This window comes from Coturnix japonica, unplaced genomic scaffold (assembly GCF_054131305.1).
Source record: "Coturnix japonica strain WE unplaced genomic scaffold, WE-NBRP24 Scf050, whole genome shotgun sequence".
Lineage (NCBI taxonomy): Eukaryota > Metazoa > Chordata > Aves > Galliformes > Phasianidae > Coturnix > Coturnix japonica.
This window is the reverse complement of record NW_028188953.1, coordinates 1,356,584-1,370,802: the sequence shown is the minus strand read 5'-3', so window position 1 is coordinate 1,370,802 and position 14,219 is coordinate 1,356,584. Positions and strand designations below refer to the sequence as shown.

At 52.9% G+C, this 14,219-nt stretch overlaps 1 protein-coding gene and 1 long non-coding RNA gene across 6 annotated transcripts; one reads left to right on the top strand and one right to left on the bottom strand.

Annotated features, from left to right (window-relative positions):
- Positions 1-279: 279 nt before the first annotated feature.
- On the top strand, positions 280-14,219 carry LOC146752215 (uncharacterized). Of its 2 annotated transcripts, none has more exons than XR_014940949.1 (2): positions 280-911; positions 13,819-14,219. It is a non-coding gene; the product is annotated as an uncharacterized LOC146752215 (long non-coding RNA). The 2 variants fall into 2 exon arrangements; XR_014940948.1 differs by lacking the exon at positions 280-911 and adding an exon at positions 9,662-9,728.
- LOC107321570 (uncharacterized) lies at positions 1,185-9,603 on the bottom strand. 4 transcript variants are annotated; one of them, XM_085532839.1, is made up of 3 exons: positions 9,439-9,603; positions 6,993-7,133; positions 1,185-4,229 (listed from the first exon to the last, which is right to left on the bottom strand). In XM_085532839.1, exons 2-3 carry the CDS (start codon positions 7,057-7,059, stop codon positions 2,932-2,934), a joined length of 1,365 nt encoding a protein of 454 aa, XP_085388965.1. In that variant the 5' UTR covers positions 7,060-7,133; positions 9,439-9,603; the 3' UTR covers positions 1,185-2,931. The 4 variants fall into 4 exon arrangements, with proteins under 4 accessions (XP_085388965.1, XP_015734077.2, XP_085388966.1 ...); XM_015878591.3 differs by having other exon boundaries at positions 6,993-7,114; XM_085532840.1 differs by having other exon boundaries at positions 6,993-7,095.

Genomic DNA, 14,219 nt, shown 5'->3' with positions numbered 1-14,219 from the left:
GAAGGGGCGGAGCTTCGCGTGGGCGGGGCGAAAGGGGGCGGCGCTACGCATGCGCACTGTGGAAAGGGGCGTGGCCACGCGATGTCCGCCATTTTGAAGTGGGTGTGTGCGCATGCGCACTGTCCGCCATTGGTGCGGCATGGGGGTGTGTGCGCGCATGCGCGATGTCCGCCATTTTGATGTGGGATGAATGGGTTGTGTGCGCATGCGCGATGTCCGCCATTGGTGTGGCATGGAGGTGTGTGTGCGCATGCGCGATGTCCGCCATTTTGATGTGGGATATTGGGGGGGAGGGGCGATATATGGGATGTTTTCTATGGGTTTTAAAGGGGTTTTAAAGGGGTTTTATGGGGTTTGGGGGTTGGAAAGGAGGGAGGGCTAAAGGTGGGGTGGGTGTTTATGTGGGGGAGGGGGTTGTTTGGGTTTTTATGGGGTTGTTTTATTGCTTCCGTGTGAAAAGTGGCGATTATTGCGATGTTGGGGTTTTTTTTGCCCTAAATAACCCAAATTCACGTTAAAATGACCCCATGTTGTCCCCTAAAGTCTCTCAGTCCTCCACAGGAGGACCGTGAGACAACATAGAAGGTATAAGACCACCATTTCTATACATTTCCCATCGTTTCTCTATTATTTCCTCCCTATGGCGGTATTATTTGCTTTGCAGTGGGAATTACTTGCGGGATAGGCCGAATTTGGGGTGAAAAACAGCGAATTCGGGACCCGCGGCCTAGAAAAAGGGAAGGATCCATTTCCAAAATGGCGGCGCCTCGCCCGCTTCCAAAATGGCGGCTCCGGCCTCAAGCAGCGCAATGAGAGATACCCCCCCCCACCGCGCTGTGAGGGCGGCCTGCTTCAAGATGGCGTCGGATGCTGAAGCCGCGGCGTCCATCTTAGTTGAGGGCAGCCTATAGGTATGTAGGATGGAAGGGTCATTTTTAGGGCCGTTTTTAGGGTTATTTTCTGGTCCCCAAAGGTTTCAAAGGGCCCTTAATCAAATCTGCTCTCCCTGATACACGTATAACATCCCACATTGAACCAAAAACCCCCGTTTTCACCCCAAACGCAGCCCCTATATGGGATCAAGGCCCTCCCCCATTTCCATCCACAATAAAAGGCCCTATAATCCCTCCAAATTTCCCATTATTTCCCTTTTTTCCCCCAAAAAATGATACTAGATCACTTCATTACCCCAAAAAGAGCGTTTTTATCCCCAAAAAAGATGTTTTTGTTAATTATTTCAATCCTATTTCTGCCCTAATACCGCCACCTGAAGGCCTTGGCCTACCTTGAAGGCCTTGGCCTACCTTAAAGGCCTTATAGGACATCCTCTGCCCCATAACAATAGCTCCCACCCTATAGGACTTATAGGGTCCTATGGGGGTCCACGCTCATTGCCCGCCATAGGGCTCAAGGATACGGCCCCATGAGACCCCAAAGCCAGCAGCTATGGGGCAACATGGGATGGGTCTGTGTCCCCAATGGGGCAGTGTCAGCAATGGGGTCTTATGGGGTTTTGGGCACCCAATATGGGAAGGGTCTGTTGGACCCCATAACCCAGTTATGGGGTCGCATCCAGGCTCTACTCAACCCCACAACCCAGTTATAGGGCCACATCCAGGCTCTACTCAACCCCATAACCCAGTGGGACCCATTACAGGCTCTACTCAACCCCATAACCCATTGGGGCCGCATAGAGGCTTTACTCGACCCCATAACCCAGTGGGGCCACATCCAGGCTCTACTCAACCCCATAACTCAGTGGGACCCATTACAGGCTCTACTCAACCCCATAACCCAGTTATAGGGCCCATTACAGGCTCTACTCAACCCCACAACCCAGTTATAGGGCCCACTGCAGGCTCTACTCAACCCCATAACCCAATTATAGGGCCACATCCAGGCTCTACTCAACCCCATAACCCAGTTATAGGGCCCACTGCAGGCTCTACTCAACCCCATAACCCAGTGGGGCCACATCCAGGCTCTACTCAACCCCATAACCCAGTTATAGGGCCACATCCAGGCTCTACTCAACCCCATAACCCAGTTATGGGGCCGCATCCAGGCTCTACTCAACCCCATAACCCAATTATAGGGCCACATCCAGGCTCTACTCAACCCCACAACCCAGTGGAACCCATTACAGGCTCTACTCAACCCCATAACCCATTGGGGCCGCATAGAGGCTCTACTCGACCCCATAACCCAATTATAGGGCCACATCCAGGCTCTACTCAACCCCATAACCCAATTATAGGGCCACATCCAGGCTCTACTCAACCCCATAACCCAGTGGGACCCATTACAGGCTCTACTCAACCCCATAACCCATTGGGGCCGCATAGAGGCTCTACTCGACCCCATAACCCAGTTATAGGGCCACATCCAGGCTCTACTCAACCCCATAACCCATTTGGGCCGCATAGAGGCTCTACTCAACCCCATAACCCAGTGGGGTCCATTACAGGCTCTACTCAACCCCATAACCCATTGGGGCCGCATACAGGCTCTACTCAACCCCATAACCCAGTTATAGGGCCGCATGCAGGCTCTACTCAACCCCATAACCCAGTTATAGGGCCCATTACAGGCTCTACTCAACCCCATAACCCAGTTATAGGGCTGCATGCAGGCTCTACTCGACCCCATAACCCAGTGGGGCCCACTGCAGGCTCTACTCAACCCCATAACCCATTGGGGCTGCATCCAGGCTCTACTCAACCCCGTAACCCATTGGGGCCGCATAGAGGCTCTACTCAACCCCATAACCCAGTTATAGGGCCCATTACAGGCTCTACTCAACCCCATAACCCAGTGGGGCCGCATCCAGGCTCTACTCAACCCCATAACCCATTGGGACCCATTGTAGGCTCTACTCGACCTCATAGTCAATGGGGCCTCATGGAGGCTCTACTCAACCCTATAACCCGGTTATAGGTCTGCATCCAGGCTCCGTTGGACCCCATAACCCAATAGGGCCTCACTGAGGGGCTCTCCCCCTCCAACCCTGTTCTCTTTAGGGCTATGGCGCCGTTGATGCTTCGATAGATGCGACCCTTGACTAAAGGATTCCCCACATTCAGGGCACTCATAGGGTTTCTCCCCCGTATGGACCCTCCGGTGCCGATCCAGATGCGAAGCCCATACAAACCCCTTCCCACAATCCCCACATTTAAAGCTCTTAAGGTCCATACGGCAACGCCGACGACCCGTAAACGGAGCCGAGTCTTCCAATCCATTCCCGTTGTCCTTATAGGGCCGTTCCTTACACTTATAGGGCCGCTCCGAGAGGTGAATCTTCCCGTGTTGAAGCAGATGGGCCTTTTGGGTGAAGCTCTCCCCACATAACCCGCAATGGAAGGGTCGTTCCCCCGTATGGACCCGTTGGTGCCGTTGTAGATGGGACGCCCACGCGAATCCCTTCCCGCAGACCCCACAACGATGCTTCTCTTCCTTCCTATGGCACCTTTGGGGTTTCAATAGGGTCGGGTTGACCCGTAAAGCTTTCCCATAGTCATGGCAGCCCAATGGTTTCGGTCCGATTCGGTTCTGACGGTACCGAGGTCGTTCGACCGCGTGGCTCCGTTGATGCTTCGATAGATGGGACCCTTGGCTGAAGGATTCCCCACATTCAGGGCACTTATAGGGTTTCTCCCCCGTATGGACCCTCCGGTGCCGTTCTAGATGTGAAGCCCATACAAACCCCTTCCCACATTCCCCACACTTATGGGGTTTTTGGGCCTCGTGGACCCTATTATGAGCCATAAGATCGGATGAGATGGCAAATCTTTTCCCGCACCGTTGGCACTTATAGGGTCGGTCGCTGTTATGGGTCCGGCGGTGCTGACGGAGGTGGGAGCTTTGGCTATAGGATTCCCCGCATTCGGGGCAGCTATAGGGTCGTTCTCCTGTATGGACCCTGTGGTGTCGTTCTAAATGGGAAGGCCATGGGAAGGACTTGCCACAGTCGGGGCAGCCGAAGGGACGAGCCCGTAAATGGGGCAGCTTGGCCCTATTGGGTTTTGGGGTCGGGGAGGTGTGGGGTGGATGTGTGACCCCAATAGGGATGGCTTTATCGGGTCGCTTGGCTTTCCGTCTGTTGGATCCTATAGTTGGGTTTGGTGTTGGGTTATGGGGTGGGTGAATGAGGGGCTCTTCTGACCCCATAGCGTTGTCCTTCAGCCCCATGGTGTCTTTCGATGTCCCTTTGGGGTTCACCAAGCCTTGAGCTGTGGGATATAGGGGGATATGGGGTCATAATGGGGTCGGGATGGATGGAATGGGGTTGGGATGGATGGAATGGGGTCGGGATGGATTTAATGGGATTGGGATGGATTTAATGGGGTTGGGATGGATGGAATGGGGTCGGGATGGATGGAATGGGGTCGGCCCCTTTGGGGTTTACCACCAAGCCTTGAGCTGTGGGATATAGGGGAGGAATGGGGTCATAATGGGGTTGGGATGGATGGAATGGGGCCGGGATGGATGTATTGGGGTTGGGATGGAAGGAATGGGATCGGGATGGATGGAATGGGGTCGGCCCCTTTGGGGTTCACCAAGCATTGAGCTGTGGGATACAGGGGAGGGAATGGGGTCTTAATGAGGTTGGGATGGATGTAATGGGGTTGGGATTGATGTAATGGGGTCGGGATGGATGGAATGGGGTTGGGATGGATGTAATGGGGTCGGGATGGATGTAATGGGGTTGGGATGGATGTAATGGGGTCGGGATGGATGGAATGGGGTTGGGATGGATGGAATGGGGTCGGGTTGGATCTAATGGGGTTGGGAGGGATGTAATGGGGTTGGGATGGATGTAATGGGGTCGGGAGGGATGTAATGGGGTTGGGAGGGATGTAATGGGATCGGGATGGAAGGAATGGGGTTGGCCCCTTTGAGGTTCCACAAGCATTGAGCTGTGGGGTATAGGGGAGGGCATAGGGTCATAATCGGGTTGGGATGGATGTAATGAGGTCGGGATGGATGGACTGGGGTCGGCCCCTTTGGGGTTCACCAAGCCCTGATCTGTGGGATATATGGGGCGGGAATGAGGTCATAATGGGGTTGGGATGGATGGAATGGGGTCGGGATGGATGTAATAGGGTCGGGATGGATAGAATGGGGTCGGGATGGATGTAATAGGGTCGGGATGGATGTAATGGGGTTGGGATGGATGGAATGGGGTCGGCCCCTTTGGGGTTCACCAAGCATTGAGCTATGGGATATATGGGGTGGGAATGGGGTCATAATGGGGTTGGGATGGATGGAATGGAGTCGGGATGGATGTAATAGGGTCGGGATGGATAGAATGGGGTCGGGATGGATGTAATAGGGTCGGGATGGATGTAATGGGGTTGGGATGGATGGAATGGGGTTGGGATGGATGGAATGGGGTCGGCCCCTTTGGGGTTCACCAAGCATTGAGCTATGGGATATATGGGGTGGGAATGGGGTCATAATGGGGTTGGGATGGATGGAATGGGGTCGGGATGGATGTATTGGGGTTGGGATGGAAGGAATGGGGTCGGGATGGATGGAATGGGGTCGGCCCCTATGGGGTTCACCAAGCCCTGATCTGTGGGATATATGGGGTGGGAATGGGGTCTAAATGGGGTTAGGATGGATTTAATAGGGTCGGGATGGATGGAATGGGGTCGGCCCCTTTGGAGTTCCACAAGCATTGAGCTGTGGGATATATGGGGGCATGGGGTCATAATGGGGTTGGGATGGATGTAATGGGGTTGGGATGGTTTTAATGGGATTGGGATGGATTTAATGGGGTTGGGATGGATGGAATGGGGTCGGGATGGATGGAATGGGGTCGGCCCCTTTGGGGTTTACCACCAAGCCTTGAGCTGTGGGATATAGGGGAGGAATGGGGTCATAATGGCGTTGGGATGGATGGAATGGGGTCGGGATGGATGTATTGGGGTTGGGATGGAAGGAATGGGGTCGGGATGGATGGAATGGGGTCGGCCCCTTTGGGGTTCACCAAGCATTGAGCTGTGGGATATAGGGGAGGGAATGGGGTCAGAATGGGTTTGGGATGGATGTAATGGGGTCGGGATGGATGTAATTGGGTTGGGATGGATGTAATGGGATCGGGATGGAAGGAATGGGGTCAGCCCCTTTGGGGTTCACCAAGCCCTGAGCTATGGGATATATGGGGTGGGAATGGGGTCATAATGGCGTTGGGATGGATGTAATGGGGTCGGGATGGATGTAATGGGGTCGGGATGGATGTAATGGGGTTGGGATGGATGGAATGGGGTCGGGATGGATGGAATGGGGTCGGGATGGATGGAATGGGGTCGGCCCCTTTGGGGTTTACCACCAAGCATTGAGCTGTGGGATATAGGGGAGGGAATGGGGTCAGAATGGGGTTGGGATGGATGTAATTGGGACGGGATGGATGTAATGGGATCGGGATGGATGGAATGGGGTCAGCCCCTTTGGGGTTCACCAAGCCCTGAGCTATGGGATATATGGGGTGGGAATGGGGTCATAATGGCGTTGGGATGGATGGAATGGGGTCTGGATGGATGTAATTGGGTTGGGATGGATGTAATGGGATCGGGATGGAAGGAATGGGGTCAGCCCCTTTGGGGTTCACCAAGCATTGAGCTATGGGATATATGGGGTGGGAATGGGGTCATAATGGGGTTGGGATGGATGGAATGGGGCCGGGATGGATGTATTGGGGTTGGGATGGAAGGAATGGGATCGGGATGGATGGAATGGGGTTGGGATGGATGGAATGGGGTTGGGATGGATGGAATGGGGTCGGGATGGATGGAATGGGGTCAGCCCCAATATGGTCCCCAAAGGTATCAATGGGACACCCCCCATAAACACATAGAAAACAATAGGTTTTAGGGACCCCCTTCCCCCATAGCCTCCCTCCTCCTCCTCCTCCCTTCTCAGTGGGGCACCCCATAGGTTGAGAGCATGGAAAATGGGGTGAAAACCAGAGGATTTGGGGTTGTTGTTACCGATGGACATTAGGGTCTCGTAGCTCTCCTGCATCACATCCCGGTACAGCAGCATGTAGGGCTCCATAGGAAGCAATGCATCCCCTATAGGACAGGAAAAACCCTATAGGGAAGGGAAAACCCTATAGGGGAGGGAAAACCCTATAAGAAATAGAACGGGAGGGGTGGGGAGGGGAAGGAAAATCAGCCCCATAAGCGAGGGATTCCCCAATCCTATAAGGGGGGGCGACCCCATATGAACCCCCATCCCAATCCTATAAGGGGGGGACCCCATATGAACCCCCATCCCAATCCTATAAGGGGAAGGGGACCCCAAATGAACCTCCATCCCGATCCTATAGGGGAAGGGGACCCCTCCACCCCAATCATATAAGGGGGGGGGGACCAAGATGAACCCCAACCCAAATCCTATAAGGGGGCGGACCCCCCCCCCACCCCAATCCTATAAGGGGGGGGGACGCCATATGAACCCCCATCCCGATCCTATAAGGGGAAGGGGACCCCCCCACCCCAATCCTATAAGGGGGGGACCCCATATGAACCCCCACCGCAATCCTATAAGGAGGGGGACCCCAAATGAACCTCCATCCCAATCCTATAAGGGGAAGGGGACACCCCCATCCCAATCCTATAAGGGGGGGACCCCATATGAACCCCCATCCCCATCCTATAAGGGGTGGGGGACCTAGATGAACCCCCACCCCAATCCTATAAGGAGGGGGAACCCCAAATGAACCTCCATCCTGATCCTATATGGGGAAGGGGACCCCAAATGAACCCCCACCCCAATCCTATAAGGGGGGAGGACCCCAAATGAACCCCCACCCCAATCCTATAAGGGGGGGGACGCCAGATGAACCCCTACCCTAATCCTATAAGGGGAAGGGGTCACCCCCATCCCAATCCTATAAGGGGGGGACCCCATATGAACCCCCCTCCCAATCCTATAAGGGGGGGACCCCATATGAACCCCCACCCCAATCCTATAAGGGGGGGACCCCAAATGAACCCCCACCCCAATCCTACAAGGGCGGGGGGCCCCATATGAACCCCCACCCCAATCCTATAAAGGGGGGACGACCCCAGATGAACCACCACCCTAATCCTATAAAGGGGTAGAGGGGACCCCCCATCCCAATCATATAAGGGGGGGGGGACCAAGATGAACCCCAACCCTAATCCTATAAGGGGGCGGACCCCCCCCCACCCCAATCCTATAAGGGGAAGGGGACCCCTCTACCCAATCCTATAAGGGGGGGACCCCATATGAACCCCCACCCCAATCCTATAAGGGGGGAACCCCATATGAACCCCCACCCCAATCCTATAAGGGGGGGACCCCAAATGAACCTCCATCCCAATCCTACAAGGGCAGGGGTCCCCATATGAACCCCCACCCCAATCCTATAAAGGGGGGACGACCCAAGATGAACCCCCACCCTAATCCTATAAAGGGGGAGAGGGGACCCCCCATCCCAATCATATAAGGGGGGGGGGATCAAGATGAACCCCAACCCTAATCCTATAAGGGGGCGGACCCCCCCATCCAATCCTATAAGGGGGGTGGACCCCAGATGAACCCCCATCCCGATCCTATAAGGGGAAGGGGACCCCCCCACCCCAATCCTATAAGGGGGGGACCCCATATGAACCCCCACCGCAATCCTATAAGGAGGGGGACCCCAAATGAACCTCCATCCCAATCCTATAAGGAGGGGGACCCCAAATGAACCTCCATCCCAATCCTATAAGGGGTGGGGGACCTAGATGAACCCCCACCCCAATCCTATAAAGGGGGGACGACCCCAGATGAACCCCCACCCTAATCCTATAAAGGGGGAGAGGGGAGCCCCCATCCCAATCATATAAGGGGGGGGGGGACCAAGATGAACCCCAACCCAAATCCTATAAGGGGGCGGACCCCCCCCACCCCAATCCTATAAGGGGAAGGGGACCCTTCTACCCAATCCTATAAGGGGGGGACCCCAAATGAACCCCCATCCCGATCCTATATGGGGAAGGGGACACCCCCACCCCAATCCTATAAGGGGGGGACCCCATATGAACCCCCACCTCAATCCTATAGGGGGGAACCCCAAATGAACCCCCACCCCAATCCGATAAGGGGGGACGACCCCATATGAACCCCCACCCCAATCCTATAAGGGGGGTGGACCCCATAAGCCTCGTTTTGGGGTGAAAACGCCACAAATATGGCACGATTTTGGGGTAAAAACGCAACAAATCGGATCTAAAGGGTTTAAAGGGGGAGGGGGGGGGGGGGGGGTTGGAGGCAGCGATCCCCACAACCACCCCATAAAACATCATTTTTCACCCCAAAATATCACCCCAACCCCACATGCATAACCCGACCCCATTATCCCACCCCAGATGGGGTGGAACGACCCCAAAACCGATCCCCCCCCCCCCCACCACCCTTCAATACCTGCCATTAAATCCATACGCTGGGACAAGGCATCCTATAGGGTTATCGCATCCTATAGGGTTATCGCATCCTATAGGGTTATCGCATCTTATAGGGTCACCGTATGCTATAGGGCACACAACCCCCACCCAGACCCTATAAAGGAGTCGAACTCAACCCTGATCCGGAAGCTTTTCTATAGGATCCGGGCATTAAAAAGGGCCAGAGCCCCCTAGAGGTGACCCGACCCTATAACGCCGCCCTATAAGCCATAATATGGCGGTCCCGTCGCTCTGCCCCACATCTATGGGGTCTTGGGGGGGGAAATCCTATTCCCTTTAAGGGTTAATGGAGATGGGGTGGGATTTGGGTGATCTATAGGGGAATGGGGTGGGATTTGGGGTTATCTATAGGGGAATGGGGTGGGATTTGGGGTTATCTATAGGGGAATGGGGTGGGATTTGGGGTGATCTATAGGGAAATGGGGTGGGATTTGGGGTTATCTATAGGGATATGGGGTGGGATTTGGGGTTATCTATAGGGGAATGGGGTGGGATTTGGGGTTATCTATAGGGAATGGGGTGGGATTTGGGGTAATCTATAGGGGAATGGGGTGGGATTTGGGGTTATCTATAGGGAAATGGGGTGGGTTTGGGGTTATCTATAGGGGAATGGTGTGGGATTTGGGGTTATCTATAGGGATATGGGATGGGATTTGGGGTTATCTATAGGGAATGGGGTGGGATTTGGGGTTATCTATAAGGGAAATGGGGTGGGATTTGGGGTTATCTATAGGGGAATGGGGTGGGATTTGGGGTTATCTATAGGGGAATGGGGTGGGATTTGGGGTTTTCTTTAGGGATATGGGGTGGGATTTGGGGTTATCTATAGGGAATGGGGTGGGATTTGGGGTTATCTATAGGGGAATGGGGTGGGATTTGGGTTGATCTATAGGGAATGGGGTGGGATTTGGGGTAATCTATAGGGGAATGGGGTGGGATTTGGGGTTATCTATAGGGGAATGGGGTGGGATTTGGGGTTATCTATAGGGGATGGGGTGGGATTTGGGGTTGTCTGTAGGGGAAGAGGGGGAATGGGGTGGAATTTGGGGTTATCTATAGGGATATGGGGTGGGATTTGGGGTGATCTATAGGGTAATGGGGTGGGATTTGGGGTTATCTATAGGGAATGGGGTGGGATTTGGGGTTATCTATAGGGGAATGGGGTGGGATTTGGGGTTATCTATAAGGAATGGGGTGGGATTTGGGGTTATCTATAGGGGAATGGGGTGGGATTTGGGGTTATCTATAGGGGAATGGGGTGGGATTTGGGGTTATCTATAGGGAAATGGGGTGGAAATTGGGGTTATCTATAGGGGAATGAGGTGGGATTTGGGGTTATCTATAGGGGAATTGGGTGGGATTTGGGGTTATCTATAGGGATATGGGGTGGGATTTGGGGTGATCTATAGGGGAATGAGGTGGGATTTGGGGTTATCTATAGGGGAATTGGGTGGGATTTGGGGTTATCTATAGGGAATGGGGTGGGATTTGGGGTTATCTATAGGGGAATGAGGTGGGATTTGGGGTTATCTATAGGGGAATGGGGGGGGATTTGGGGTTATCTATAAGGAATGGGGTGGGATTTGGGGTTATCTATAGGGATATGGGGGGGGATTTGGGGTTATCTATAAGGAATGGGGTGGGATTTGGGGTTATCTATAGGGGAATGGGGTGGGATTTGGGGTAATCTATAGGGGATATGGGGTGGGATTTGGGGTTATCTATAGGGGAATGGGGTGGGATTTGGGGTAATCTATAGGGGATATGGGGTGGGATTTGGGGTTATCTATAGGGAAATGGGGTGGATTTGGGGTTATCTATAGGGAAATGGGGTGGGATTTGGGGTGATCTGTAGGGGAATGGGGTGGGATTTGGGGTTATCTATAGGGGAATGGGGTGGGATTTGGGGTTGTCTGTAGGGGAAGAGGGGGAATGGGGTGGGATTTGGGGTTATCTATAGGGAATGGGGTGGGATTTGGGGTTATCTATAGGGAATGGGTTGGGATTTGGGTTTATCTATAGGGGAATGGGGTGGGATTTGGGGTTATCTATAGGGAATGGGGTGGGATTTGGGGTGATCTATAGGGGAATGGGGTGGGATTTGGGGTTATCTATAGGGAATGGGGTGGGATTTGGGGTGATCTATAGGGAATGGGGTGGGATTTGGGGTTATTTATAGGGAAATGGGGTGGGATTTGGGGTTATCTATAAGGAATGGGGTGGGATTTGGGGTTATCTATAAGGAATGGGGTGGGATTTGGGGTTATCTATAGGGGAATGGGGTGGGATTTGGGGTTATCTATAAGGAATGGGTTGGGATTTGGGGTTATCTATAGGGAATGGTGTGGGATTTGGGGTTATCTATAGGGAAATGTGGTGGGATTTGGGGTTGTCTGTAGGGGAAGAGGGGGAATGGGGTGGGATTTGGGGTTATCTATAGGGAATGGGGTGGGATTTGGGGTTATCTATAGGGAATGGGGTGGGATTTGGGGTTATCTATAGGGAATGGGGTGGGATATGGGGTGATCTATAGGGGAATGGGGTGGGATTTGGGGTGATCTATAGGGGAATGGGGTGGGATTTGGGGTTGTCTGTAGGGGAAGAGGGGGAATGGGGTGGGATTTGGGGTTATCTATAGGGAATGGGGTGGGATTTGGGGTAATCTATAGGGGAATGGGGTGGGATTTGGGGTTATCTATAGGGAATGGGGTGGGATTTGGGGTTATCTATAGGGGAATGGGGTGGGATTTGGGGTTATCTATAAGGGAATGGTGTGGATTTGGGGTTATCAATAGGGAATGGGGTGGGATTTGGGGTTATCTATAGGGAATGGATTGGGATTTGGGGTTATCTGTAGGGGAATAGGGTGGGATTTGGGGTTATCCATAGAGATTATCCCTATACCTCAATATTTAGGGTTCCCCATACCTCAGTATTTAGGGTTCCCTATACCTCAATGTTTAGGGTTCCCTATACATCAATATTTAGGGTTCCCCATACCTCAGTATTTAGGGTTCCCTATACCTCAATGTTTAGGGTTCCCTATACCTCAATATTTAGGGTTCCCCATACCTCAGTGTTTAGGGTTCCCTATACCTCAACATTTAGGGTTCCCCATACCTCAATATTTTGGGTTCCCTATACCTCAATATTTAGGGTTCCCCATACCTCAGTGTTTAGGGTTCCCCAGACCTCAATGTATAGGATTCCCTATACCTCAGTATTTAGGGTTCCCTATACCTCAACACTTGGGGTTCCCCATACCTCTATATTTAGGGTTGCCTATAACTCAATGTTTAGTGTTCCCTATACCTCAATGTATAGGATTCCCCATTCCTCTATGTTTAGGGTTCCCCATACCTCTTATAGGGAATTAATTTTTCCCTATAACTCAACACTTGGGGTTCCCCATACCTCAATTTTTAGGGTTCCCTATAGCTCAATGTTTAGGGTTCCCCATACCTCAATATTTAGGGTTCCCCATATCTCAATATTTAGGGTTCCCTATACCTCAATATTTAGGGTTCCCCATATCTCAATATTTAGGGTTCCCTATACCTCAATTTTTAGGGTTCCCCATATCTCAATATTTAGGGTTCCCCATACCTGAATGTTTAGGTTTCCCCATACCTACATAGAGTTCCCCATACATGGGGTCTCTTCCCCCCCCCACGGCCCCTATAGGTCTCTGTCTTTGCTGCCCACCCTCCCCACAGACCAGCCATAGGATCTCTATAGGGCCAAAAGGACTCCTGAGTTTATTTCTCCCTTCCCTTCCCATTCCTCCCTATGGCCGAAGGGCTCCTGGCGGTGGCGCGACGTTCTCCATCTCAATACCTCAATGTTTAGGTTTCCCTATACCTCAGTGTTTAGGGTTCCCCATACCTCAATGTATAGGATTCCCCATACCTCAATGTTTAGGGTTCCCCATACCTCTATGTTTAGTGTTCCCTATACCTCAATGTTTAGGGTTCCGCATACCTCAATATTTAGGGTTCCCTATACCTCAACGTTTAGGGTTCCCCATACCTCAGTGTTTAGGGTTCCCTATACCTCAGTGTATAGGATTCCCCATACCTCAATATTTGGGTTCCCTATACCTGAATGTATAGGATTCCCCATACCTCAATATTTGGGTTCCCCATACCTCAATGTTTAGGGTTCCCCATACCTACATAGGGTTCCCCATACATGGGTTCTCTTCCCCCCCCATGGCCCCTATAGGGCTCTGTCTTTGCTGCCCACCCACCCCACAGACCAGCCATAGGATCTCTATAGGGCCAAATGGACTCCTGAGTTTATTTCTCCCTTCCCTTCCCATTCCTCCCTATGGCCGAAGGGCTCCTGGCGGCGGCGCGACGTTCTCCATCTTCACCTCCCCAGAGAGGAGGAGGAAGAAAATGAGGAAGACGGGAGGAAGAAGAGGAAGAGGAGGGGAACCCCATTCTGCCTTCCATCATGGCGTCCACCGCCGCCCTCAGCTCTAATATCCCAATGAAGGAACCCCGACGTTGCCTCCGACGTTGATCCGCGTCGCTCACGAGACCTCTAGAGAAGTTGTCCATAAAGGAACTCATCACCCTCCTGGCGGTGCTGGACATCCTTTGGGATGGCTGGGATCGACGACGGGATGGTTTCCTCTTATGGGATCCCCTTTGGGGTCGTCTCCATCGCTGCCTTGGGAATGAAGAGCTGCATTGGATGCGGAGGATCTTCGGGCTCCTCCTCCTTCTCCTCCTC